Here is a 27,539-nt window from a genome sequence, read left to right on the forward strand (position 1 = left end):
TTCATTAGTGCTCTGCAGCAGCAGGATACAGGTTCTGGTAGATTTAACATGATCATCTCTCTAACGGTGTGCATCCATCCCACAACAGTGCTACAAGGTGTGGTTGCAGGAACCCAAACATGCAGTTAAAACTGTGATGTTTAAATCTTTCACTGCTATTATTACTTCAATTATTCTAATAGGCACCAGCTCAGTATTGCATACATACACACATACACTTCCTGTGTTTATCTTCCACAGTTTCACTGTCATACATAACTGTCTACCTGTGTGCTCGGCCGGCAACCCTCCTTCGGTGGATTAGACTCTCTGCTCTACAAATTAAGGACCGTCTTCTAGTAGCCAAACATCATGTGTGCACCAATCAGGTCCAAGGAAGATGTGAGGCGGGGAAGCAGGAGATGGATGAAGCAAGGAGGGAAGAAGAGGAGAGAAGAGGTGAGCCAATGGCAGGGAGGTTTGTTGGATGTAGAGCAGAAAGAGAGATACCCAGAACGTGCTTATGGTGTAAATTCTGGAGAAAGCGGAGTACCTGGAAAGAACCTAACAGAAGGCTGAGAATATAGAACGAATGGTATGCAGAGAATATAGAACGAATGGTATGCAGAGAATATAGAACGAATGGTATGCAGAGAATATAGAACGAATGGTATGCAGAGAATATAGAACGAATGGTATGCAGATGATATAGAACAAATGGTATGCAGAGAATATAGAACGAATGGTATGCAGAGAATATAGAAGAGGTGTCAGCAACGGGCCAAGTCCTTTGGAAGGCAGCCCAAGATTTTAAAATCATACTGCCTTACTGTAGTCAAAATCATAAACATTGCCAGCTATTTCCTTCTAAAAATTTTAATCGATTTGCTTTGTGATAGGGCAAATAGGCCTACATCAAGCTGTGACTTAAGATGGTACAGCCTGTGCGTCAACTGTAAATGTGCGTCAGACATTGCTTTTAAGTGCCTTTAAAGCTTTTAGCTAAAAACAACTTGGCTCAGTGCACATTATTTTTCTTTCCAGGAACTCTGCAGCCAGAGGATTTAAATGGAATCCTTATCTTAAACACTTGAAGTAAACAAGGGGGTGTTGAAGGGAATGCTTAGCTCAGCAGTAGTGAGGATGGACAGATATGGTAAGGGCAGAGTTCAGAGTGAGGTGAGGTTAAAGATGAGGATGGGGCCATGGCAGGGGTCAGTGGTCAGCCTCTCACCTGTTTTGTTGTTCCTGCTGAAGGAGTTGGACGGCAATCTTCCTCAAATCCAGCACCTCTTTCAGCTCATCCTCCTCCTCTTCAGCTAGCTGCTCTTTATCAGAGCTGCAGGCCACAGGGACAGGACAGTTAGAAGCCAAATACACTGACTGAATATACGGTCAAATGGCCCAGGTTATAGTAGCCTACTCAGCATTTCTTCTGTCTAATGAGTCTCAGCACACACCTACAGTACAGCAGGAAGAGTTGTAAAATGAATGATTTAGGGACAGCATTATTCCTTTAGGTGTTTTGGAGGCATGCGGCTCCAAATATGTGGCTAGAGTGCGTTTGCACATGGATCACATGGTGTTCTCGAGAATAAATTCCCTCTGTCAAAACACACGGTTACAAAAGCTTTTCTGGATACCTAAATAACCCTTCTAGATAACATGAAGTGGTCAGACAAGGTCATCTTGAATAAAACCTTTTCTTTGCATAGAAGTAGCCTAGGCAAACTAGCACCCAAGGCACCTATTAGCTTCAGCCACCTATTAGCTTCAGCTAGCAGATCTTTGACTCTTGTAGACTTGGTTTGACTTTACTTAAACTTAACCACACTGTTTAGCCTTATAGCTTCCTATGTTTTTATCCCATGTTTTCTTATTGTATTTTTTATTATTATGATGTATTCATTTGCTTTGATGTTTTCATTTGAATATTTGTTTTAATGTTATTGTACTTTCATATATTTTTCTTTGTAAAACACATTGAGAATTGATTCGATGTATGAATTGTGCTATATAATTGTGCTTGCTTGCTTGCTTAGTCAGATGTATGACACAATATAAATCTGTCATTCTGGATAAGATGACAGGGTTTATTGGCACATGTAGGTAGCCCTAGCAAACGTGAGTCACAGTAGTTCAGTCATAGGATGACAAGTATTGATGTTTGCAGAGAACGCCTCTGTGTTGTCAAGGTTCACTACAGTGTTCCACACACTCCGGGTGTGGAACACTGTGGACAACTGTGATGGGAAGGTCTTGAAGCTGTCATGTTTTACTTGAGGTCATAAGCCGACACTACCTGGGCTTAAGACAAGGGTAAGGGAAATGTTTGCCGCGTCATTCGCAATTACAGGATTAATCCCTGTGCAGTATTAAGTCCCTGTGGAGAGTAACAGATCCACACCATGTCACCCATAAGGAGCTGGAAAGGATGCTATCCAAGGTTTCACAGCGTTGAAGGAAGTAGATAATGCAAAGAGGAGGGCAACAGAAGAGAGTATCATCTTGGGCAGCACAGAGAGCCTCACTTACTCTGAGGAGAACGTTATCGGTTGAGTGAACCATCTTAAAGCCTGATTGTTTAGAGTCGAGGTCCAGGCTCAAGTCTTTTAAAAAGGAAACAAAGAAGAGATGTTTATCTGTAGTTTTTGATGTCAGAGGCATGAAGTGTTTTTTGCAGAGGGTTGCGACTCTGGCCATCAGAGAGGACTCAGTCAGTGGTTAAGGATTAATAGATTTAGGGAGGCAAAGAATCGCAGGTCTAAAGAGATAATATATGAAAGGGAGGAAAAGAGTCATTTGAAGGGACAGGTTGTTGTGATGAAATCACTAGTTTCTTCAATCTTGTCTTGGGGAGAGCTGGTAAAAGGCAGTTAATATGTGGACACATTCGGTGTGTGAGGAACACGTGGACCCATAAGTTTAGTGAATGAGGTGCAGATGTCATCAACCTTTTTAAAGCGGCTGCCAGAGTCAATATGTAAGTTGGGTGGAGGGAAGGAAGAAGAAAAGAAGAACATTGCCATTTTGGTGAGTGCAACAACAAGGTTAAGCTTTAATTAAGAAGTAAAAATGACAACATGACATTCAAAAGTAAGCTGAGAGAGATAATCTCCACAATGGATCAACTAGTAACCCTCTGCCGCCATGCAACAGCCAGATGCTCTCAGGAAATGGGACAAGAGATGAAGAGAAGGCAGCTGGAGTAGCAGCGTTTTCTTTGGTAATGCATATTTGCAACACACCCAAAACGTTGAGGGCCTGAAGGGCAGCATAGGTGGAGAATAGGTGACAGCAGAACAACAGTTTCAAACACAGACAGAGTTGTGAGGACAAAGAAAACAAGATTAGAAGGGTTGCTGCTGCAGGTTGCAGAGCATCCGTAAAAACAACACAGATAGAAAACACACACATAGTTCACAAAGGCTAGAAGTGCAAGATGAGAAGTTTATTTATTGGTTATATGTTTTAGAAAAAACCAGGGTGAGGTACTCAAGTGATACATGGGGCAGAGGAGCCTAGTTGTTACGGCAACTGAACAGTGACATGCAACCGTGAAATCCCTGAGCCAACGAGGTGAAACACTTGTTGTTCTAGCCCATAGCAATGCACTTAAACGCAACTGCTCCCAACTGATGCCACAAAATAAGAAGGTGTTCTTAGCAATACTTACCTGGTTAAATAACTCTGTCCTTCCTCAAATAACTCTGCAGAATATAGACCATATTGCTTACAGGGTCAGAACATGTTATTTTGTATTTTGGGTGAAATATCCATTCAAATAGACTAATTCTGTACATTCTCTGGTTAAACCACAGAAGACCAACTCACATTTAAATTAAGACTGGCAATGAATGTCCTCTCCTTTCCCTCTAGGGTATAGAAGACTTACCCACACTCCTCTCTCCAGCTGTCCTTGTCCTTGTTTTGTTGTGACTTGTTAAGAACCTTCTCCAATTCCTGAAAGACAGAAAAAAACTGTCAATATTATTGAATAGATGATTGTTACAACGAACATGTAAAAATGGTAAAGACAAAAATGATTATCCAAGTTCAATAACACATGCTTTTTCCACTATCAAGCTAGGTCAAGTTGAGGCACATTCATTTAGGCCTTCTATCTCTGTGCCTAAATCCACAGGTTTTGTGTGCTTCTTCGTCCCATAATTACAATCTTCTTAACCAGTCAAATGACAATCTACAAACACAACAATCGTATTAATACTTTGACTGAAATATTGCACACTCAATCAACATGGCATAGCTCAAGGGGAATAGTCGAAAGCGATCAGCATCAATCGCACACAACTAGATTATTCATGGGCAGCTTGACAGTGGAAGAACGATTAACAGGAGGTGTACATAAGGTCTTTGTGCATCTCCCTGTTGATCCCTGGTTGGGTACCTTTATACATGAGATATAGGGTCCAGTCTGCTGGCCATCCCCTTCTGAAAGCGCAGCATCCTCATCTGGGTTAGGCTCGATGAAGTCATAGGGGTCCTGATCTGCGGGAACAACACACCAGGTTAAATGAGCAACGGCAGCGAGAACCAACTCTTCCCTGTTGTTTTAAAGCGATAAGTCACCATGTAATAAAGGATAGTTTTGAACTGCAATTTATCAACAAGTCGTGTCCCGGCTTGTTCATATACGGGATGGCAACGTCCCAATGAGGACCAAGCTCAACGTGAAATTGACCTGTGTGAACCTAGCAACCTTAACAAGGTTGGGATAATGTCGGAGATTGAGCTGTTTATGTTTTATTGCACGTTTCCCAGTGGTTGACTATTACTTTAAAGGGGAAATGCAAATTACAATATTGGGGCTAATTGTTATTTTCTAGCTTCACATTGCTCTTATATAGACCTTATGACAGAACAAAAATCCCAACACAGATTTTATATTGTGTTTTACTGTAGTTGTTGTAGAGTCATGTGAAAAGGTAAGTACACCCCCTAGAAAGGTTATTACACCCCTTCCTTTATCATCACATAAAATGGCAAACATTTGAATCAGTTGCCCAAAAACCAGTGTAAAAGATTAGCAAATCATTAGAGAGTACCTAGGGAGGTTTTAGCCTCGTATAACGGTTAGAAACTTGGTATGCTCATAACCATTTGGGCGTGTGGAAACACATCATGCCAAGATCAGAAGTCCCATCTGGAAGCTGATGAGTCTGGGAGTGGTGACAAAACTATTTCCAAGTAATTTGATGTACATCATTCCACTGTCCAACAGATCTACAAATATCCAACTGTCAGAACCAGGCAAGCCTAGTTCAGCCTGCCCACAATTGGAAATGATTAATGTTGTTGCCCGCACTGATACGAACAGGGGCCGCCCACATGTGAGGCTATATCTTTAGCCACTACACAACAGAACTGCATGCTTATCTAGTGTTGGTATAGCATTTAAACATTTCATCACTCTGTCACCCATTAACATCACGCAAGTTTAGATATTTCATTAGACACCATTAAGCACTGTGTTAAACTGACTAACATTTCTTATGAAGTTTATCTCCACCACAAATAGCATCTATGAACTGTATGGCTTTTGCCACTGGCCGTTTTAACAGCTTATTAGCCCTTTGTGAATGACATTGATACAATAACAATCAATATACACTCACCTAAAGGATTATTAGGAACTAATAATTAATACTGTGTTTGACCCCCTTTCGCCATTCTTTGTAAACCCTAGAAATAAAAAATAAAAATAAAAAATAAAAAAAAAATTGCCTTGCCTTGCCTAGAAATGGTTGTGCGTGAAAATCCCAGTAACTGAGCAGATTGTGAAATACTCAGACCGGCCCGTCTGGCACCAACAACCATGCCACGCTAAAAATTGCTTAAATCACCTTTCTTTCCCATTCTGACATTCAGTTTGGAGTTCAGGAGATTGTCTTGACCAGGACCACATCCCTAAATGCATTGAAGCAACTGCCATGTGATTGGTTGATTAGATAATTGCATTAATGAGAAATTGAACAGGTGTTCCTAATAATCCTTTAGTGTAGGTGACAATAACTGACTTTTTGGTCAAGTGAAAAGACAAGAGAATCAAAGTTTTTTGAACAAATCCTAAGACATAATGTGTTTTGACTGTGATTGAAGTCGAACGTGGGACCTGTTATTCTGTAGTTGTGTCTCTAACCACTACACTATTTTACAAGGGGTAGTCAGTCAGTCAGTCAGTGACATTTGCTCTTCTAGGCCAGCTCCGCTTACACGATCGGCTAAAAGGAGACTGCGCAAACTTTGCCCAGAAGGGATGTCAGGATTGCAAAAGCCTCTGCTCACATAAAATAATACTGAATGGCACAGTCCAAGCCCAGGTGTTAATCTAGTCAAAATGCTTTGGGGACAACTTGAAGATATTTGAAGCTAAAGAAAAGTTGGCAAAAATTCCTCCCAGGTGACGAAGTAGACTGAAAACAGGTTACAAGGAATGGAAGGTTTAGAAAGGTGGATGTATACTTTCCAAGCAAAAAGACAACCATATTAAAGCCCAATTGCAGGACACACTATGTGGCAATGATGCAACTGTTTCCAGGTACATTGGGTCATTTCCCCTGAAGCTGTGTTCCGAGGTCGTTTTCAGGGACACACATGATCGATGACAAACAAGGCCTGGCTTGTCTGGAGACCCACGTGATTGCTTCGCCTTGAGTGTCAATTTCGGGTTGTTGGTTTAAGGAAGGTTGGTTGGTGGGTTGTCACTAAGACAGTACAGAGAGCTTGTTGAAGGAGATTTTGAGAGTTTATTCGGGGAGTTCATTAAGAGTTTTTGTAGGGATTTTTGTTCTTCAATTTTGAAATTTCTTTCCACATTTTTGTTCAGAGCAGTCACAAAAGCACAATCATTTTCCTCATCTGTTAACAGAAGCACTATTCCCCAGTTACAGATGCATTGATTGCCTTTAGGAGCATTCACAAATGTGTCCCTCTTTATTTCAGTTTTCTTTTATTTGCAGGCATTTAGTCAATCAAAACTACAGCTCTGGAAAAAATCAAAAGACCACTGCACCTTTTCAAAAAAGATAAAAAGGAAAGTTTTGAGTGAGGAACAGAAGCATTCAATTTGCAGTGGTCTCGTAATTTGAACCCTTCTGTTCCTCACTCAAAACCTTCCTTTTCAAAATGTTTTGAAAGGAAGGAAAAAGGTGCAGTGGTCTCTTAGTTTTTTCCGGAGCTGTACCTACATTAGTTTAAAGACATATAGGCCACATACAGCATTCTATGTGGAGTGGTGGGTAGCGTGTGGCTGCGTATTCGAAGGTCCTGTGTTTTGGGGGGGGGGGGGTCTGTTCCTCAGAGACTGCCAAATCATTTGGGTGCATTCAGTCTTTAACTTGCATTTAAACAGGTCTTACCTTTGGCCGAGTCCATCTTTGAGAGGAGGGAGAGGGCATCGGCACGGGCCGTCTCTGAGACCTGAGAGTGCAGACTGATGGTGTCATCATCAGAGGGCTACAAAAGGGGAGTTAGGTCAGGCTAGTTTAGTATTTAGTAGACATTAACCATAGGGTTCTGTTCTATTGTTTACTGAACATGTAACACACATTACAAACTGTGTTTGATTTAAGCCCGAGCTAACAAGAAAAGACTGATGCAATTTGATGGAATGTTAACATTAAAATGTTTACTGTAACTGTAAATACAGAAACCATTTGAAATATTATCATGCCAATAGGCCTTGGTTCAGTCCAGGTCTCAATACAGTGGGTGACCTCTGACCTCTGTCGTAGACAGTCTTTTATCCCCATTGTCACTGCCGATGCCAGAGTCTGGACCGTGGTTCTTACTGGGATAAAAATCCTCCAAGCTGCAGAGACAAAGAAAGGGACAGTCAGTAAATATATATTTTTAAGTGTGACTTGCTCTACCAAAATCTGTCCCTTTGACCCCAAATCACATTTTCACTTAAATATAACATGAAAAGAAGATAATCTTCTGTTTATATAAATAAAAAATTTATATAACCCTTACACATAACAACAAAATCACACGCTTTCCATTCCTTTCACAAACAAGAATAATGCATGCATAGTGTACCCGGTGTAGAAATATAGTGTGTTTGTGTCTGTTTTTGTCTTTGTGTTTGTGAGTGTGTCTCTATGTGATCCAAAGAAGAGAGATTAGCCTGCACGCATTTTTCATTACAAACATGTATGTGCATGTGTCAGAAGATGTGTAAGTAGGCTACACACACCCACACCCACATACTTTCGAAAAAAGAACATCATATACGTGTCATATTCATGTAATATCTACCACAGTTCTTCTCAAAGAACTGTCTTACTCTCACTCCAGATATTAATTCTTACTAAGGAGAATTCTCTGGTACAATATGTAAGTCATGCTTGACATAATGATGGCAAGTTGCCCGAGCCCTGAGGCAGCAAAGTAGCCTCAAACAATAATACCACAGCTTCCATGCTTTATGATTGGTATAAGGGTCTTCTGTACAAAGGTAGTGTTTTGGTGTTGCCAAACATGGCTTTTGAGGTCCCGGGTGATCCTGCTCAGAGGTTTATGTGCCTAGGTCTATGGTCTCTCCTGGATGCAACAACATATAGTGCTCCTCATCCTGCTTCAATGTATCCTTGCAGTCCTTCACATACACGACTCCAGACTCAGAACATGTGGAGTTGTGGTGCTCCTTCACCAACAAGCTGTGAGTTGTTGACCCCCTTGCTTGGACTGACTTGCAAATGTCATGCAAACATGTCAGAGGTGTGCAACAATACTTCTGCACTGCAAACAGACCAAACCACTGGTCAGTATTCTCTGCATGTGGTGTTACAGACTATCCACATGTCAAATAGATGAGTGTCTATTGTGTAGGTATAATTTAGGAATTCACTTTAGAGGCAGAGGCAGGAGCACTACAAGAGGACCAATCCAAGTACTGGTCCAGTACCTGAGCTGGGACTTTCATGAAGAAGTCGGGATTATGTATGGGCCATTATTACGAGTAATCAGGATTCAGTAGATCTGTCCTGTTATGAGACCTTCTATACCTATTGGCAATAGCAGTTTTGCTGGAAGGGAATTCCTTTCTATATCATAATTCCAACACCTCACTCCGGCAGAGAAGAGAGACGGATACTCTTGGTCTACTTCTCTAAGACTGATGTTGTTCTTTGTAGGCTGTGGCAAATAGGGAACAGACCATTGTGTCAAGTTCAGTCTAAACAAACACTGTGTTTGGTTTTGCATTGTTGTCACTATTGACATTGGCTGAAAATAACTGTCAATAGACAATGTTGTCAGAGGATGGCCCCACCTTACCACTCATCCCAATGTTATTTGAAACATTGCGAAAAATCGCTGTCTTACTCTCACTCCAGATAGTAAGAATTAATATGGAGAATTCTCTGGTACAATATGTAAGTCATGCTTGACATAATGATGGCAAGTTGCCCGAGCCCTGAGGCAGCAAAGTAGCCTCAAACAATAATACCACAGCTTCCATGCTTTATGATTGGTATAAGGGTCTTCTGTACAAAGGTAGTGTTTTGGTGTTGCCAAACAACTCCACCTCCACCTTTGAAAAATGTACTCAGGCACTTTGAAGATCCCTTAAAGTTACTCTGGGGTTCTAAGAGACTGTCTAAGAGACCGTCTAAGAGACTGTCTTGTGCAGATTGCCAGTAATCTAGACTTTTCTCCTTTTCATTTAGACTTTTTTCTTCTATTTGTATTGGAAACGGCTTTGTAGCTCCACACTGACGCATGGGCTACAATAATCTTTCTTCTTAGGGCCTCAGACATATCTAGGCATGATGGGTTACGATACATCCAAATGGTTTAGACCAAACCAGACATTTTCAAATGATTTAAACCTGTTTTTATTGTAATTTTTCAGATTTTTTCGATTTTTCTTGAATATCCTGGAAAAAATTACTGGATGCTGTCATTTTACGCCTTCTAGCAATCCATTTCACAATATTCATCATCACTAGGATTTTCTGTTTATTTTTGGTTGCTGAATAAGCAGGGTGTATTTGAGCCTAAAACCCCCCACTGACTAGAGGCATTTATTGTTGGAGTCTTATTTCTGAATATGTTAAATACAATTTTACATTCTAGAACTGGTTCAGAACACGAGAACATTTGTTTTTTAATCAAAATGTCTAGTTAATTGGATACTAATGAAGACATTCTAACTTTGTATTAGCCTACAACAGAAATTCCACAGAATTCTCTGACACTGACATGCAAAAATCATTGAAACCAACATCTGGTCAAAATGCAACCTATGATAGCACAGGCCAATGACAAGTGTTGGGACAGATTGTAAAATATGAGGAAACTATAGTCCACAAAATCTCCAGAGGTATTCACTCTTCCAAACAGAGGTATTGACTCTTTTGACCATCTTTCCTAGTGATGCTCTGCCAGGCCTGTACTACAGCCATCTTCAGTTCCTGTTTTTTTATGGCATTTTTGCCTTCAGTCTTGTCTTCACAAAGTGAAACGCATGCTGAACTGGATTCAGTTCAAGTGACTAGACATCTTGTTATTGTACTCATTGACATGTACAAACTATGCCTATCTTAGTGATCTGTTCGACAGTTCATACTTCAGTCATCCACTAAAGTGGTCTTCCAGGTAATCTTCTACTGCTGAGCTCACCAGTGTGTCCGTGCTTCTTAAAAAATGTAACTAACAGTTACTTTTGACATACCTAATGTTTTGGCTATGTCTATGATCGATTTATTTAGATTTTTCAGCCTCATGATGGCCTGGTTCTACTGGCATTGACACTTCAGGAACAGACTCAGAAAATGAAAATGCTACACAAAGAATCACCTCAATGACCTTTTGTGAGCTCTCTAGTGCATGAAATAATGATGCAATGACACACACTTGGTCAAGAAATTACTGAGCATCCAATTATCCAATTAGTTTTAGTCCTCTGAAATGAAGCGACCGATGGTATAACGTTAACCGTGTACGGATGCAAATACCATGAAATTAAACCTGTGTCACTGTCTAAACACTTATAGACTGCACTGCAATATCCAGTACCAGTCAAAGGTTTGGACACACCCATTCAAATGAATGGGTGTGTCCACACTTGACTGGTACTCTGTGTATGTATATACACTGCATGCACAATTATTGGGCAAGTGAGTATTCTGATTGTATTATTATTTCTATGCATTATTATCTATCTATCTATATCTATATATCTCTATATCTCTATCTATATATCTCTATATCTCTATCTATATATCTCTATATCTCTATCTCTATCTCATCTATATATAACTATATATATCTATCTATATATATCTATCTATATATATCTATATATATATATCTATCTATCTATATCTATCTATCTATATCTATCTATATCTATCTATATCTATATATCTATATATATATATATATATATATATAAATAAAAGGTTATATAACGTTGGAACCCCCGTACCTGTCAGTGAGAGGCTGGGGAAGGCAGCGTTTGCCCAGGGATGGCAGGTCCAAAGAGTCAGGCTTTTTATCCATTCTACATGCTTGCAGGTTCAGGTACTTAAAGATGTGCACCTTGCCCTTTAGGCAGATCTGAAATACACAAATACAATGTATACTAAATATATTTCAGGGTGTTAAAATTTTCAAGAAGAAATGAAATAATTAGAGGACACAACTGCCCACTAGATGGTGCAATTGTTCCTCAGAGACTGTAGTATATGAAAATACTTTCACTGCTAGGGGGAGTTGTTACTACGCCTGTTACCAAACTGAGGTTAATCTGTGTATTACTCGTCTGCAACATGATGAGATGGCAGTGTGTATTCCTACGTCGCCAGTAAAGAGAAAACAACGTACCTGGGCAGGAGGGGACTGCATAGGGTTGTTGTCCAAGATGATGTGTTGCAGCTGCCTGAGTTTCCTGTAGACAGGAGGGATCTCTGTGATCTTATTGCAGGAGAAGTCCAGTCTGATGAGTGGCAAGTCCGCCAGCTCTGGAGAGAGAGAGGGAGACGGAGAGAGACAGATGAAGTGAAAATCGAAAGACAACATAAGTGGCACAGGTTTTAGGTGATTGTGGTGCACGTAGATGGTATCTGTCCTGGCACAGGGGACCAGAGAGAAGCCATTGGTTAGGGAGAGGGAGGGGCTTGGTACCTTCTGGCAGCATGTGAAGACAGTTCCTCCTGATGTTGAGTTCCCTTAAGGCCTGAAGCCTCCCAACCTGAGGGGGCAGCACCTGGATCTCATTACAGCTGATGTCCTACAGGGGGAGGAAATTAACAGGCTGTCAGGAACAAAGATTGGACACAGATTACAAATACACATGAATGTGCACAGTAATAAATACACACACATACCTGCAGATTTAAACATTAAGGGAATGTACACACACACACACACACGCAGACAGACAGCCAGACATTGTGGGCAGGTAATTACCAGTTCCATCAGCTCTTTGGCCTTCCCAATCTCTTCTGGGAGGGACACCAGCTTGTTGTTGCTCACCACCAGCACTTTGAGTGGGAGGTTGAACAGGTATTTTGGCAATGTTGAAAGAAGGTTCCGGCTACAGAAACACAGCATTCATGTGAACAGTCAGTATTCAGGCTTCATCACAGTTGTTAAAATGGCGGAGACATCAAGGAAAGATGTTGAGCAATGCATGTCTCTCTGCAGTTTGAAACAATATTATATCAATATTAGCAAGAGGACCAGATTACGTTGCTATTTCTGCCAGAGCCGGCCAAGAAGAGCGAATGTCACTGACTGACTGACCGACCGACCCTTGTTAAATAGCGTCGTGGTAAGAGACACGGACTTCCAAACAATAGGTCTCGTGTTCAAATCTCGTCACATTAAAAAAAAATTATGCATTAGGATTTGTTCCGGATAGACAAAAACGTATCTGGCTACAACCTTCAGGAGCTACGTTACAGTAAGCCTAAACTAAAACTGTTTACGGTAATATTGCGACTATTTCCAGTGGATTTTTGGGGTAATATAGGCTAGATGAAAACCCCTTGGGCAGTAAAAGAGGAGGGGTTCCCACAATTCTCTCGTCTTTTCACTTGACGAACAAGTTAGTTATCGTCACCTGTATTGATAGTTATTGTATCAATGTCATTCAAGAACAAAATAAAAACTAACGTTGTTTGTGCCATGAAATGAAATAGCTTGGCAGTGTATAGTTCATCTTCAGTCTTGCGAGCAATTGCTCAATTCTTATGACTATTCCAAGAATAAAGTTAATAGATACTAGTAAGGCTATTACTGGCTAATACGTTGTTATAACAGCCAGTGGAAAAATCTATACATTTTATAGATGCTATTTGTGGTGGAAGTAAACTTAATAAGTGCAGCGTTTTTCTCGCACTGTGGAGGGGGAAAAGAGCTTGGTGCTGTAGAAACGGTGAAAAGGTAACACCGAATCCCTGAGATAAGTCAATAATTCCCCTTGCATCTCCTCTATCTGAAGATAACATGGCGATATCCTGTTACAATTTGAGGTCACTGGGTCAACCAATCACTTCCCAGTGCTCTATGAGTCATCACTGACCTGACATTGAGATAGGTCAGCATCTGCAGGTTGATGACGGCTTCTGGGACGCATTTGATGCAGTTATGATAGAGATTGAGGGACTCGAGGGGGGCGAAGAGACACACCTCTGGAGGGATCTCTGTGAGCCTGTTCTTGGACAGATCTGGGGGAGGGAAAGAGAGACAGAGAGCAGGTGAGGGCTGCGGACACACAGGGACAACATACACCTAGGGAGAACAAACCTCATCCATCCAGTAGCACAGATAGAGGTTGGCTCTGATCAAATTCTCCGGAAGAGCAGCCTGATTACTGACAGTCTTCCACTAATCAATACGTCTGAACGAGTGATCGATGGGAACAAGGAATGCTCCTGAAAGACAGGGCTGAAATGACACTAGGATTTAGCGTGGTTATATTCCACACAGGGGCACATGGTTACCCACATTCATTCCCAGAAGCAGTCAGCCACATCAGTATGTCGATGATGTGAGAGACGTCCTGCCTGCTGCGCTGACTGTGTCCGTGTAATAGCTCTACAGTTGACACATATTCCCCGGGTTCTGCCTCAAATAAAAGCTCCCCTAAGCTCCCAAAATAAACCTTGCTAATGAAGCTCCTTTTATGTGGATTTAATCAACAATGGCTGGTGAATCTGAGACAGCTGATCAACCATGAGTTCAACACTCATTGTGAACAGGCCATTAAAATACCTTACACGACCGGAACCACACCCCAGTACAAAAGGTTACGGCGTGTAAGGACTCTAGAATTATGCTGCCCTTATTTAAAGAAGCAGCCTGCTGAATCAGTAAACAATGGCCATGAAAAGGTCTGTAAAGGGGAGAAGGGTGGATGGAGAGGAGCCCTGAGGAACACGTGTCACTGTCCCCTGAAGTTGAGATTGAGTGTGGCTGTAATGAAGCAGGCCCATCTCCCTGTCTTGATGAGCACAGTACCCCTCCCAAATGGTTGGCAGCTACTACCGCCTCAGAGAGCCGGCCAATCAGGTGGCGCCTGGAGGATAGCATCCCCCTCCTCTCTGGTAGAGACTCACTGCAGCTCTTCCATTCACAAATAGCACTGTCTGCAATACAGCTGCTTTAGTTACCTTACTACGAACACTATCCATTCACAACAAGCAGGCCGCTCTGTTTCACCACCTCTTTGATTCTTACCACACTAGCAGTTTATCACTGACATATCACCGAATTAAGCAATTCATTTAGCAAGTTCAGTTGTTAGATATCAGTATATTTGTTATTTTGTTATTGTATGAGTAAGGTGACATGAGAGTGTCAAGCTTAAGGGTCTTTGAAATGTATTCCGTCATTGGCAGGTGCTAACTGAAATGAGTGTCGACACCAGAGTGATATATACCATACTGCTGATTACGATCAGAGTTGCAGATGTAAAGTAGTAAGCGTTGACTACACTCTGGAGAGGGCATTTAACTCTAAGTGATGTATCATATGCAACTTCTATGCAACTTCCTGTTAATGTGACGTTTATCAGTGTCTGATCCCATTGATCACCAGCCTAGTCTCTGTCAGCTTTGCTGTACAGCACATGCCACTGTGAAGGTGAGCTCTGCAGTGCTCCGTGAAGGATTTTGTGAAGGCTCTGGCTCCCGGTACCATGGCAACCACATGCAGAGCGGAGGGAAGCGACAAGCAACTGCATCTGCAAGACAATCGCGTGTGAAGCGACGTGTGAGTGTGTATGTGTCCCCACATAGGTGTTGTGTTTTCTTCAGTAGTGCATGCTTGCATCCCAAGTAGGGAACTGATATGTAAATTAAAATGTAACAAAGATTGAGTTCCTGAAATACTGTTTGTTAAGTTCCTGTAATAAACTGGCTTAAGCCCTGTGTCTGTGTATAGGACAGTGTTTTTACCTGATGGCCTAAACCAGAAGGTATACGCAACTCTTACCCTACAAGGTCTGGAGCCTGCTGGTTTTCTGTTCTACCTCATCAGTAACTGGACCCACCTGGTGTCCCAGCTTTACATAAAAAGAGGGTTGCAGGGAAGAAACGTAGAGGAACGGCTTGGAGGGTGAGGGATGTAAAGGCCAAAACATGTAGATGTTTAAACCCTATTTCTATATTGCACACACACACACACACACACACACACACACACAAACACACACACACACACACACTAGACTATAAGAACAGGGGATAATTTAGTAGACTATTAGACTTTAGGAGACTTTTGATAGACTACAATAACAGGCGATTACGTAGTAGACTATAAGAAAAATGTGATTATTTAGTTGACTGGAATTACTTAGGTTTAAATACTTATTATTATTAAGTTTAAAATGGTGCTTGAATAGGGGAAGCAGTTTTCTGCTTACTCCATGATTTGCAAATTCTTTGTTACTATAACCCTGTTGTTTAGTATTCCAAAAATCATGTTGGGCCATAATGAATAAGACGTGTTACATTTAACAGTTTGTTCCAAACATTATCCTCATCATTTACTTCAACAGATTTGCCCTTCGGTTTCTAATAACATAAACACATTAATTAATTTATTCAATCAATATTTATTAGTAGGTCATGAATAATATTGGCTTGTCATTTTTTTGTTCCTGGATTGGCTTCCCTAGTGATTTTGCCAAGGCACCGCCACTGCCGTTCACAAGACAGGCCTTGTTTCTCTCATTACTAATCTCAAACCAAAGACTGCATTAAGATTCTGGACAGATCTAAGATCCACACCCGCGTCTCTAGTGTACATCTTAAATCTCAGTTGAAGCCAAACGAGAATGGATTCAAAAAATGTTTAATCTCCTCCAATCACAAGACACGTATTCCTTTCTTTCATGGTTTTCTGGGAATTAACAGTCACATGAGGATAAGAGCAACCAGGGGCAACCATTCAGTCAGATCTCACATGGCAGAGACAAGCCATGAAAGGCAGAATGGGAGCACAACAAACATCAATGCTTGTCAGACGCCTATTCACCATTAAACACATCTGCCTACTGAGTATCTCTGTTCAAAAAGAATGAGATATGAAGGACAGTTTTGGCAAATAATTAGTGGGACATTTCTGTGTAGGCCTTTTACAAATTGCAGCACTGACTGTGTGGGAGATATTAAACAAGAGGAGGCGTTGACTACACTCTGGAGACAGTGGGTGGGAGCAGTCTACTCCACGGAACCAGAGGAGAACATCTGATCTGTCGCTCCATCACTGTCAGGGAACGTCAGGCTGCACAGACTACAGAAACAAAACGGGACCGATGAAACCAGAGACCCCAATGACCTCCCCTCTGTCGATGTGGACATGAAACACATCACATCAAACACTCTGGAGCTCTGGGAACACAATCCACATTCCAGCAGAGACAGGCCCTGAAGAAAAACACCTGCCCCTTTCTGCAATTTATGCAGTAATGTGAATAAGACCTCCTGGTATATATACAGCTCTGGGAAAAATTAAGAGACCACTCCTAATTTTTCTTAAATCAGCATCTCTAAATGTATGGCAGCCATTCCATTCCAGTCTCTGTTAAATTCCAACACAGGCACACCTCATTTTAATTAGTGAGGTACTTATTAGGTGATTACCTGAACCAAATCAAATTTAATGAGGAAAAGTATTAAAAAAAAACTGCTGTGGTCATCACAATCCTCTTGCAATAGGACCAGCTGGATGGCAAAAACAGTGCAAGTAGTACCTCAAAGGCAATTTGAATAAGTAATAACTATTCAGCATGAAACAAGATTTGAAAAGAAAAGCTTTGAGTGAGGAAAAGCAGTGTTAAATTCTGGCTTTACTGGCAGAGGGATACAGTGAGCGTCAGGTTGCTTCCATCCTGAAAATTTCGAAGATGGGGGTTCATAAGAACAAGGTCAAGCAACAGACATTGAGGAGAACAAAGCCACAGACTGGCAGAGGGCGAAAACGACTGTCCACTGACCGAGATGACCGTCAACTCATTCGAATGTCACTCAACAACCGTAGGATGACATCAAGCGACCTACAAAAAGAATGGCAAACAGCAACTGGGGGGGGGGGGGGGGGGGGGGGGGGGGGGGTGCAAGGCGAGGGTGGTTCGAAACAGGCTCCTAAGGGCAGGGCTGAAGTTGTGCAAAGCTAGAAAAAAGCCCTCATCAATGAGAAGCAAAGAAGAGCCAGGCTGAAGTTTGCAAAAGATCCTAAGGATTGGACCGTAGAGGAATGGAGTAAGGTAATCTTCTCTGAGGAGTCAAATTTTCAGCTTTGCCCAACACCTGGTTGTCTAATGGTTAGACGGAGACCGGGGGAGGCCTACAACCACAGTGTCTCGCACCCACTGTGAAATTTGGTGGAGGATTGGTGATGATCTGGGGATGCTTCAGCAAGGCTGGAATCTGGCAGATTTGTCTTTGTGAAGGACACATGAATCAAGCCAAGTACAAGGTTATCCTGGAACAACACCTGCTTCCTTCTGCTCTGACAATGGCCCCCAACTCTGAAAATAGTTTTTTCCAGCAAGACAATGCAACATGCCATACAGCCAGGTCAATCAAGGAGTGGATGGAGGACTACCAGATCAAGAACCTGTCATGGCCAGCCCAATCTCCAGACCTGAACCCCATTGAAAACCTCTGGAATTTGATCAAGAGGAAAATGGATGGTCACAAGCCATCAGACAAATCCAAGCTACTTGAAATTTTGTCCCAGGAGTGGCATAAAGTCACCCAACAGCAATGTGACAAATTGGTGGAGAGCATGCCAAGGTACATGAAATCAGGGTTATTCCACCAAATATTGATTTCTGAACTCTTCCTAAGTTAAAACATTAGTATTATGTTGTTGAAAAATGTATATGTATATGTTTCAACAGTAAAACCATAGAAAATGATAATACACACACACACACACACACACCTCTGGCAAAATTATCAGTTTTGTTTTCTATAAACTACTGACAACATTACTCCCAAATTCCAAATAAAAATATTGTCATTTAGGGTATTTATTTGTAAAAAATAACAACTGGTTAAAATAACCCCCTTTTTTTAAAAATTGTTTTCAGACCTCAAATAATGCAAAGAAAACTAATTCATATTCATTTTCACACCTATCCAACACCCTCATAAGAAATATGGATGCTTGTGAGACTGGGAAGGGTGACTAAGCCATATCCGAACAATTGAAAGTATATCGTTCCATTGTCCAATAGAGCATCTACAAATGTGGAAAAGTCCAGAACATTGGCAATCTACAGTACATAGGACAGCTTGTCCCAAAAAAGATGCTCATAGAACATTCAGGGATCCACAGGCCTCTCGCCACAATCAATGTCGAAGTGCATGAGTCAACTTTCTGAAGGAGACGGCACAAACCTGGCCTACATGGGAGGTCGGAAATGAAGAAGCCTCTGCTCTCAAAAAAGAATAAAGACATCTGCAAGACAACAGCTGGCCAAAACTACAATAAATAAATATTTAGACAGGAGTGTAGTTGGAGTTTGGCTGCAATGCCAAACGCCATGTTTGGAGAAAATTTAAACACTGCCTCTGAACAGAAGATTTTTATAACAACCATAAAGAATGAAGGAGAAAGTGAAGCCATAAATTATAAAGCTGAACAGAACAGGGTCTTGCAACAGGACAATGATCCAAAACACACGCAAATCTAAAGCAGAATGGTTCAAAAAGAAGAAACACACAAGCAAAGCTTCAGCGGAATTGTTCAAAAAGAAGAAATTGAGGGTTTTGGAGTCAAAGCCCAGATCTCAACCACAGCTAAATATTGTGAGTACTTGAAACACGCCATGTAGTAAGACCTCAAAGCATGACACAGTTTAAGCTACACTGCAAAGAGTGGACAAAAATCCCTCCCAGTTGATGTAAGATACTGATACTGACAATTACAATAAATGGCTAGGTGAAGTTATTTCTGGAATAAGGGGGCAACACCAGCTATTGAAGCAAGGAATATACTTACTTTTTGTTCTAACAATTGCATTTCGGTTGATAACATAGATAGTTTCACGTTTACCTTTTTTTCATGCGATTCGTTAAATTGGATTATATTTATTAATGAATGTGATTAGAATTTAGCTCAGATATGTATGTCTAAATATGTATAAAAACATAACTTTCCAGGAGCTCTACTTTTTTGCATGACTGTAATTTCTAAGTCAGTTTCCACAGTTCAATTATGGTCGGTTGACAGATGAACTTGACCCACTTCATCAGGGAGAAGGAGTGCCAATTAATCAGCCAGGGCATCCATTCCGCAGCATGAGGATTAGGGATTACCATCATAAAGGAATTCCTCCCGGTCCTCCCCCGTTAGCTACAGGCCCCAGCAGCTAGCAGAGCCAGGCCAGTTCTAGCAGCGCCAGGCCAGTTCTAATAGCACCAGGCCAGTTCTAGCAGTGCCAGCCCAACTCCTCTCCTCTTGCCTGCAGGGAACCTGGACACCTCATTGAGATTCAGAGGCCGGCAAATTCAGTGAGTTCAGCATACAACTGGCATGCATTTGAGAGAGAGAGAGAAAGAGAGAGAGAAAGAAAAAGACAGATTGAGAGAGAAATTATGCGAGGGGGGGCAGACTGCAAGAGAGAGTGGGAGCTAGCTAGCTATATAGCAACAATTCAGATATTTTACTGAGTCTCTCGTGAATATCTTTAAGCTCAGTTGAAGCCAAACCAGCTTGCTAGAGAGAGAAAGACAGAGATGAGCTCATCATGTACTGAGATTTGGCCTAGATTTCAGCCCATCTGGGTTATAGAGAGTGGAGCCAGCACTCACACAACATTACAATGCTAGGTGGGGAAGGGGTATCCCAAAACAAATCCACATTACCCACAACCCTCACTCTGCATTGTGGGCATGTGACATCCCCTTCCTGCATGTCCCATTTACTTTGTCAACACCCCAGTATCCATCACCTTGGCGTTAGAGGAAGCAGTAAGAGCAGCACAGGAAGAGAATCAGATCGTCACTCTAGCTACGCTAATGAGTGAACCCCGTTCCCTTCAAGCACATGAACAAATGAACTCGTAATGACGTACATTACAACTACATCTCTGTGAACTGATAAGCATTACACCAAAACATCTGAACAGCTGTGTTCTAACCCTAGCAACACCATTCTTAGGTTTGGCATGTCACATGACCAAATGATTTCGACAGATGTTCCACGGAGAGACAGACACACAGGAGGCAGTGATGGGAACCCCATGTGACAGTGAATAATCCTCCAGCTCTACCCCAGCACAGCCCGACAGAGGAAAGCATGCCGCCGTCCAGAGAGGACTGCTTCGGAACACCACAGAGATAGCAAATACACCCATATCTGACACCAGACCCCATGTTGGAGGGTTAACACACACACACCCCTGAGACTGCCAGTAAATCAGCTTGTATAGAAATCATTAGCGTGTGCCGTGGCCAAGTTCACAGCCTATCAGGTTGGCCTGTGTTGGGTGCTGCCCATGATGGAGAGCGTCTGGGTGGGCTCCCATCGTCTCAGCTGGGAACCAGAGGGGGTGTAATCCCAAGCCATCCCTCCCAGGAGCCTGTCTCCCACAGCAGGGTCACCCTCTCAGCAGGGAGACGGGGAAAGGGAGAGGCTGATGGCGTGTCACACTACAGATCACCCCCACTCTCAACCTGCCCCCGAACTGAGAGTGTATCACTGACACCTCCCCCGAGACAGAGACATTGTTGTGTAGGGCTCCACCAGTGCTCGTCCATTAGAAAGCAGACTAACCGTATTTTCTCCCCACAAGAGATGCGACACCCAGCCCTTTTTAGTCCCTATAACCTTGTCCTACATCCTCTATACTGAAGAGATTCTGTCTGTATAAAGTAATCATCCCGACCAAGAACGCTAGATAGGTAGATTTTAATTATCTCATGACCTCACAAATCTCCTCAGCATTGGAAGATTGCGAGTCAATCAGCATAACTGACAAATGTGATTAACAGGGGCCACTTTTGAAGGTAGACGTTTCCTGTATATTTGTATTATAAAAACAAAAAAAATCACACCCTTTCACACAAACACGGATGCATTACTGTGATCCGTGAGGACAGAGGCATTCCCATAAAAGCATGTATGGAACTCATAGACGAGTAGGGGCTGTGTTGGCGGTGAAGGTTTAATTGGCCCACGTGGACCAGGCTGAGTGTGGTGGACCCTGAGGTCTGGGTAATCACAGCCTGACAATGTAATTAGAGATACGTGATAGGAGCTGCACAGCCCCTGATGATCACACACAGGCTATTCAATTACTCTGTCCCTATATGGCTGAACACACACACATAGACACATTCACTTTTCCACACATCTCCAATATCACAGACAATTAAATATGCACAAATTAACCTATTAAGCAAAACATTCATTGGCTGAATCGAATGTGCCCACGGTTATTGGTAAATACTATGACATCGACTAGGCTTCAAGATTTACCACACACACACAGTTTTTTCTCAAAAACCACCACGCTGTCATACTGTCTACATCGGTCTCTCGGACACGAACAAAGACATATCTAAGCAGACCAAACCCAAATGTGCACGTGACCCGGGGAAACATTCTGCACTGCTTGAGGAGCTGTTCTGTGCCGACAGCTAGCCTAACGCTCCTTCACGCATCGTTAATATTGTATGGCATAGGTGAGCATGGATTTCCTTTTACTGGCATGAAGACATCAATATATGAACATGTGCTGATGTCTGAAGGCCTACCCATGGCTTTACGGCACTGCAGTCCTGAGTGGGATCAGTGTAAAAGAGCAGCCCTTCCCCTGACGGGCTTCTGTACTCTACTGTACGGCCCAGCCAACTCCCAGCAGGACACCACACCACGCAGACAGACAGGCAGACAGACAGGCAGACAGACAGGCAGACAGGCGGTACAGAGCAACAGACGAGACGAGGGTCAGAATCAAGCATCTCTTTTCTGATTAAATATACAGTATGTTTGGGAAGACAATGGTCAGTGAATAGAAAGGGACTTCACACATTAATCAACAAGACTGACAGACACATTCCCAAGACTAAACAGTGTTTCATCCCGTCTTGTGCACAGCTGACTTCTCTTCCCCCTGACCAGAAAGGCAGAGTTGGCCCAGGTCCCGTATTAGAGCTGGAGGTGGAGGTCCGGGTGTGATTGTTCAGACTCCCATCTGTACATGAAGGGGAACTCCTGCTGGGCCCAACAAAGGCTTGGCTGCTCATGTTTTGGGACTGTTTGAAGTGCCATAGTAAATGGGGAAGGGGGTGGGGTGAAGAGTAATGCTGTCCGTCTCCATCCTTGTCCCGGACCAAGCGCCATCTGGGGCAGGAGCAGGGAGGCAGGGAGACAGCAGGGCTTTTGTGCCCACAGAGTTCCATCAGAACAGGGCCAGGCCCCCTAGCCAAACCATCAAGCTGCAGCCTATCCCAGTCTAGAAAGACTCTATTATTCAAAAGACATTTAAAGGAATAGAGCAAACTTGACCGGCATGGATGCCGTGAGCAAAAGGAGGTAGAGGGGTAGAATAAACTCATAGGGCAAGTATGTTGTGAATGTAAATTGTTAATGCACTAAACCTTCTACAAGGTTGTTATCGTTTCGCAAAACAAACCAACATAAATTTGTCTTAAGTTAAGCTTGATATTTGGCAAGGAAAGGGCTTGATATAATTGTTGGGTTCAGTTAGACTTAAACAAACCAATACAAACCGACTGGTTCTAAAACCAGACTGTTTCCCCTCAGGTAGAGGCAGAATAATTACCCACTTAACCAAAGTCACTGAGGCGTAGGGTGCACTTGGTTGCACAATGGCTGCCATTAATCACCAAGCTTACCATAGTACACTGTTGGTAGATGAAGAAAGCACTGGCAATAATGTGACCTTTAAATTCAGACATACACCTACAGCAGGCTGATATGGGTGTTGCAATTATATGTATTGCCTGAATTTAAGCAATAGGCATGAATGACTGTGATAAGTGGTTGTTATGGGTGTGACATAATGGTTTGGTTTGACATCCGAGTTTTAATTACACCATGGTAGCATTAGACCGTCAATAAATCAATCAAATGTATTTATAAAGGCCTTTTTACAGTTATCACAAAGTGCTTTCACAAAACACCCTGCCTGAAGCACCCATTCTAGGTCTATGGATTACATAGACCAACATATGGAGGACGTGATCTTGGTCCTAATGTATCACCTCAGTCAGTCTGTCTTTGCTGTGAAGCAGCTTAACAAAGGCGACAGCATTGTACCAGTGGTTGATTGTCTGTGGCTGCTACAGGCCAATCTGATGTGCTTCTCCAGAATGCTGGCTGCTGTGATCAGCTTCGCACACCCAGGCCCTCTATAGTAATCACTGGGCTCCACATGAATCTCATTATTAGCAATGTTCTCCTCAGCTTATCACATTCATTGGTTCTAAGATAAAACACACTAATTTAATTCTGTCCTTAATCAAATTCCCAGCACGCTAAACCGATGGTTGTCAAACCTCTCACAGTTTTGTTGTTGCCCTGAACTAGCTAACTTGAATGAAGCAGTTAAGAGCTTGATAACTGACAAGCTGATTGAGTTAATAAATCTAACACATGAAACAGCAGGGGGCCCCCCCGCAAGGTTTGAGAACCACTGGTCTAAAACACACCAGACCAGACAACCGACAGAGGGAGACAGCAGGAATCCTTCTCTGGTAATATAATGTAGGCCTTTATTTAATTTAAAGTGCAGGATTAACCTCACATATACATTATACTTTCTGTTACTTGTAATTAGTAGTAGAGAAGATTATTATGGATTACATTAATTTAATCCAAATTGACACAGATACAGACAATTGCATAAGTATTGCCTTCATGGCCCCTTTCCACAAATCTTTTTTTATTTTTTATTTTTTTTTTTAAATCGGTCTGTGACCTTCAGCATTCACTGGACCGGTTCACAGCCGAGTGCGAAGCAGTTGGGATGAGGATTAGCACCTCTAAATCTGAGGCCATGGTTCTCAGCAGGAAACCGATGGAGTGCCTCCTCCGAGTAGGGAATGAGGCGTTACCCCAAGTAAAGGAGTTCAAGTATCTCAGGGTCTTGTTCGCAAGTAAGGGGGCAATCTCGGACTAGAGCCGCTGCTCCTTTGCATCGAAAGGAGCCGGTTGAGGTGGTTCGGGCATCTGGTAAGGATGCCCCCAGGACGTCTCCCTAGGGAGGTGTTCCAGGCATGTCCAGCTGGGAGGGAACCTCAGGGTAGGCCCAGGACTAGGGGGAGAGATTATATTTCAACACTGGCCTGGGAACGCCTCAGGATCCCCCAGTCAGAGCTGGCAAATGTGGCTCGGGAAAGGGAAGTTTGGGGTCCCCTGCTGGAGCTGCTACCGTATAGGCGGATGAAGATGAGATGAGATGAAGATGAGATGACAAAACTCGAAATGAAAGAAAAAAGTTTGACTAAATATTTTCGCCGGCCCGCATAAGCAGAGCCGGCCAAGAAGAGTGAATGTCTCTGCCAGCCTGCCTGATTCTTTTTAAACAGCGTAGTGGTTAGAGACACAGACTTGCAACCAATAGCCACAGTCAAAGCAAATCATGCATTAGGCTTTGTTCAGGATAGACAAAAACTTAGCTGGGTACAAGCTTCAGTAGCTACGTTTTAGTAAGCATAAAATAAAGTCAATATTGCCTAATGACAATTTCTGGTTGATTTTCCAAGTACGCATCCGTGCATGATTTTTGGCCTGTAAAAGAGTAGGGGTTTCCACGATTCTCTCTTCTTTTCACTAGAAGGAATCGTATTAAGTCTAATGTCGAGATGCTACACCGACAGGAGGCAAATGTATAGCACCGTGGTATAGTGATTAAAGACACAGCCACTCACGGGGGCCACCATTTCACTTATCATTTATCATTAATTTATCACTTTTAATTGCGGGCCGGATGAACTAGGCTTGCCAGGTTCCTTTTCTGGTTTAAATATCAAGGAGATAATACACTTTTTACCCTGCAGAGTCAATGCCTGTTACAAACAGCTTTGGCAGTGATTATGTCTATTAGTCCTCTTGGGAAAGCTTTTACTTTTTACCAGATATCTTTACCAGATACTATGTCAGTGTGTTTGGGATAATGGTGAAACAGCAATTTCAGTCATGCGATAGAACTTCAAACTATAACTTGGCCACTGAAACATTCATTGTGTTTTTGGTAAACAACTGCAGTGTAGATTTGGGCTGCATCTGCTTTTTGTCCTGCTGAATGAAAAACTCCCCAGTCTATGCCAATGTATTGCATACCAATTATATGGTGTAGCCACCACCATGACTGTTTTGAATTTGTTTTATATATCTGAAATTTATTCAGAGCATCAAGAACTAGCAAGTTCATGATATGATGTCTGGTCAATTTGGCCCCCTCAAAATATGCCATGGTGAATTTGATTTAGTCTGCCATACAATACAATGGGGTGTATATATATAATTACACAATCCACTGTACAATCAACTGTTTCCCAATTATAAAATTGTGACGGGACAAAACGCATATATCTTAATTTGATTCACTTCAACAATGTTTAATGCTAACATTGAGCATGTAGCCTAAATCAACAAAATGACTAACAACAGCACATCCTGGTCTGACTGACAGGTAGGCCCGTGAATGTGTCTTGTTCCCGACGTGTCGAGGCATGCTAGTTTGTTGGGTGTTATGCAGAGCCCTGAGAGATGAAATGGGACATGGGATTTTCCGCCATCTACAATTCCACACAACTGCGCGCATACACATACACATAAAACAGCAGACCCACACACGTCCACAACCAGAGTCAGAAGAGCATGGGTGGTCATGTGTGGACAGGCATGTTTATGAACTTTATGGTCATGAGACTCTGTGGAATCGGTCCGAACATTTAATGGTCAAGCATTGTTGTCCTCACCACCGGTATGCCCACTGGGAGATGGGATGGGGGTGAGAGAGTGACTCGGGAATCTTGGTTGGAAGACTGCCATTAAAGAGTGTCCAGGAGCCCTCTGGGACAATCACAAGGAAAGTGAAAAGAGCCTGGGGGCTTCATGGGTGTCTACATGTGAGCAAAATGGGAAGAAGAAAGTGTTAGTATTCTGGATGCAGTGTAGTGTGTTTATATGTGGGAGTGCTGAGGTGAAAGTGTTATTATTCTGGATGCAGTGTAGTGTATTTATATGTGGGAGTGCTGAGGTCCAAGTGTAAGTATTCTGGATGCAGTGTAGTGTCTTTATATGTGGGAGTACTGAAGTGAAAGTTTTAGTATTCTGGATGCAGTGTAGTGTCTTTATATGTGGGAGTACTTAGATGTGCTATGAGGTAGCCTGGGGATATCTAGGTATTTGGAGGGAGTGTTTTAGTTTGTGTGTGTGTGTGTGTGTGTGTGTGTGTGTGTGTGTGTGTGTGTGTGTGTGAAGTTAACTTTTATTTTTTTTATTTTTTTAACATATTTGCAATATTATTAATTTCCACATTGGCTCAACAAATGACAGTCTCCTGTGAAAAGTATCTAAATTTAAAAAGTATTTAAGATTATGAGAACGAGAAATCAACTGGAAAAGGATGTAATCTTTAAATATATATATAATATGTATATATATTAAATATATATTAAATATATATAAATTGATGGCAATCTTTAAATATATAGCTTACACCAATGTTTTCTGAAAAATGTGTCTGGAAAATTGGTCAGCTCTTCAAGATAATCAGGAAAGGGCAGGATCAAGAAACCCATAAACTACTCCACAATATAAAACAGGTTAATTAAAAAAACATTGCATGTGCAGCAACTTGACCAGGCCCTCATCAGTGTCCAAATGTCTTTTCATAAGGTAAAGAAGATTTACTTATCTATTATTCCATTTTAGATTGAACACTGACTTCACTACATAGAGTAAGGCGTACTAACTATTAATGAGTTGTGTGGCTGTCCCAGCTAGCTACTAGCTACCACCACTTTTGGCACCAACAATAAAACCACGGTCAAAGTTACTTAGATTGTGTCTTCCCCATTCTAATGTTTAAACGG

The 27,539-nt window shown here is 42.1% G+C and overlaps 1 protein-coding gene across 4 annotated transcripts in view; it reads right to left on the reverse strand.

The window, feature by feature from the left end:
* lrch2 (leucine-rich repeats and calponin homology (CH) domain containing 2) overlaps positions 1 to 27,539 on the reverse strand; it is an 85,742-nt gene that overhangs the window by 50,452 nt on the left and 7,751 nt on the right. For 2 of the 4 annotated variants that reach the window (XM_020048474.3, XM_010900169.4), the window contains exons 2-12: positions 13,535 to 13,679; positions 12,418 to 12,544; positions 12,133 to 12,238; positions 11,833 to 11,969; positions 11,435 to 11,565; positions 7,723 to 7,810; positions 7,359 to 7,455; positions 4,388 to 4,488; positions 3,875 to 3,942; positions 1,214 to 1,318; positions 267 to 335 (exon numbers count right to left, since the gene is read on the reverse strand). In XM_020048474.3, coding sequence (XP_019904033.1) covers positions 267 to 335; positions 1,214 to 1,318; positions 3,875 to 3,942; positions 4,388 to 4,488; positions 7,359 to 7,455; positions 7,723 to 7,810; positions 11,435 to 11,565; positions 11,833 to 11,969; positions 12,133 to 12,238; positions 12,418 to 12,544; positions 13,535 to 13,679 — 1,174 coding nt within the window. The remainder of the gene's footprint in view (positions 1 to 266; positions 336 to 1,213; positions 1,319 to 3,874; positions 3,943 to 4,387; positions 4,489 to 7,358; positions 7,456 to 7,722; positions 7,811 to 11,434; positions 11,566 to 11,832; positions 11,970 to 12,132; positions 12,239 to 12,417; positions 12,545 to 13,534; positions 13,680 to 27,539) is intronic. The other 2 variants (XM_020048473.3, XM_020048475.3) reach the window with 2 other exon arrangements.

Source organism: Esox lucius, chromosome 7, assembly GCF_011004845.1.
Source record: "Esox lucius isolate fEsoLuc1 chromosome 7, fEsoLuc1.pri, whole genome shotgun sequence".
Classification (NCBI taxonomy): Eukaryota; Metazoa; Chordata; class Actinopteri; order Esociformes; family Esocidae; genus Esox; species Esox lucius.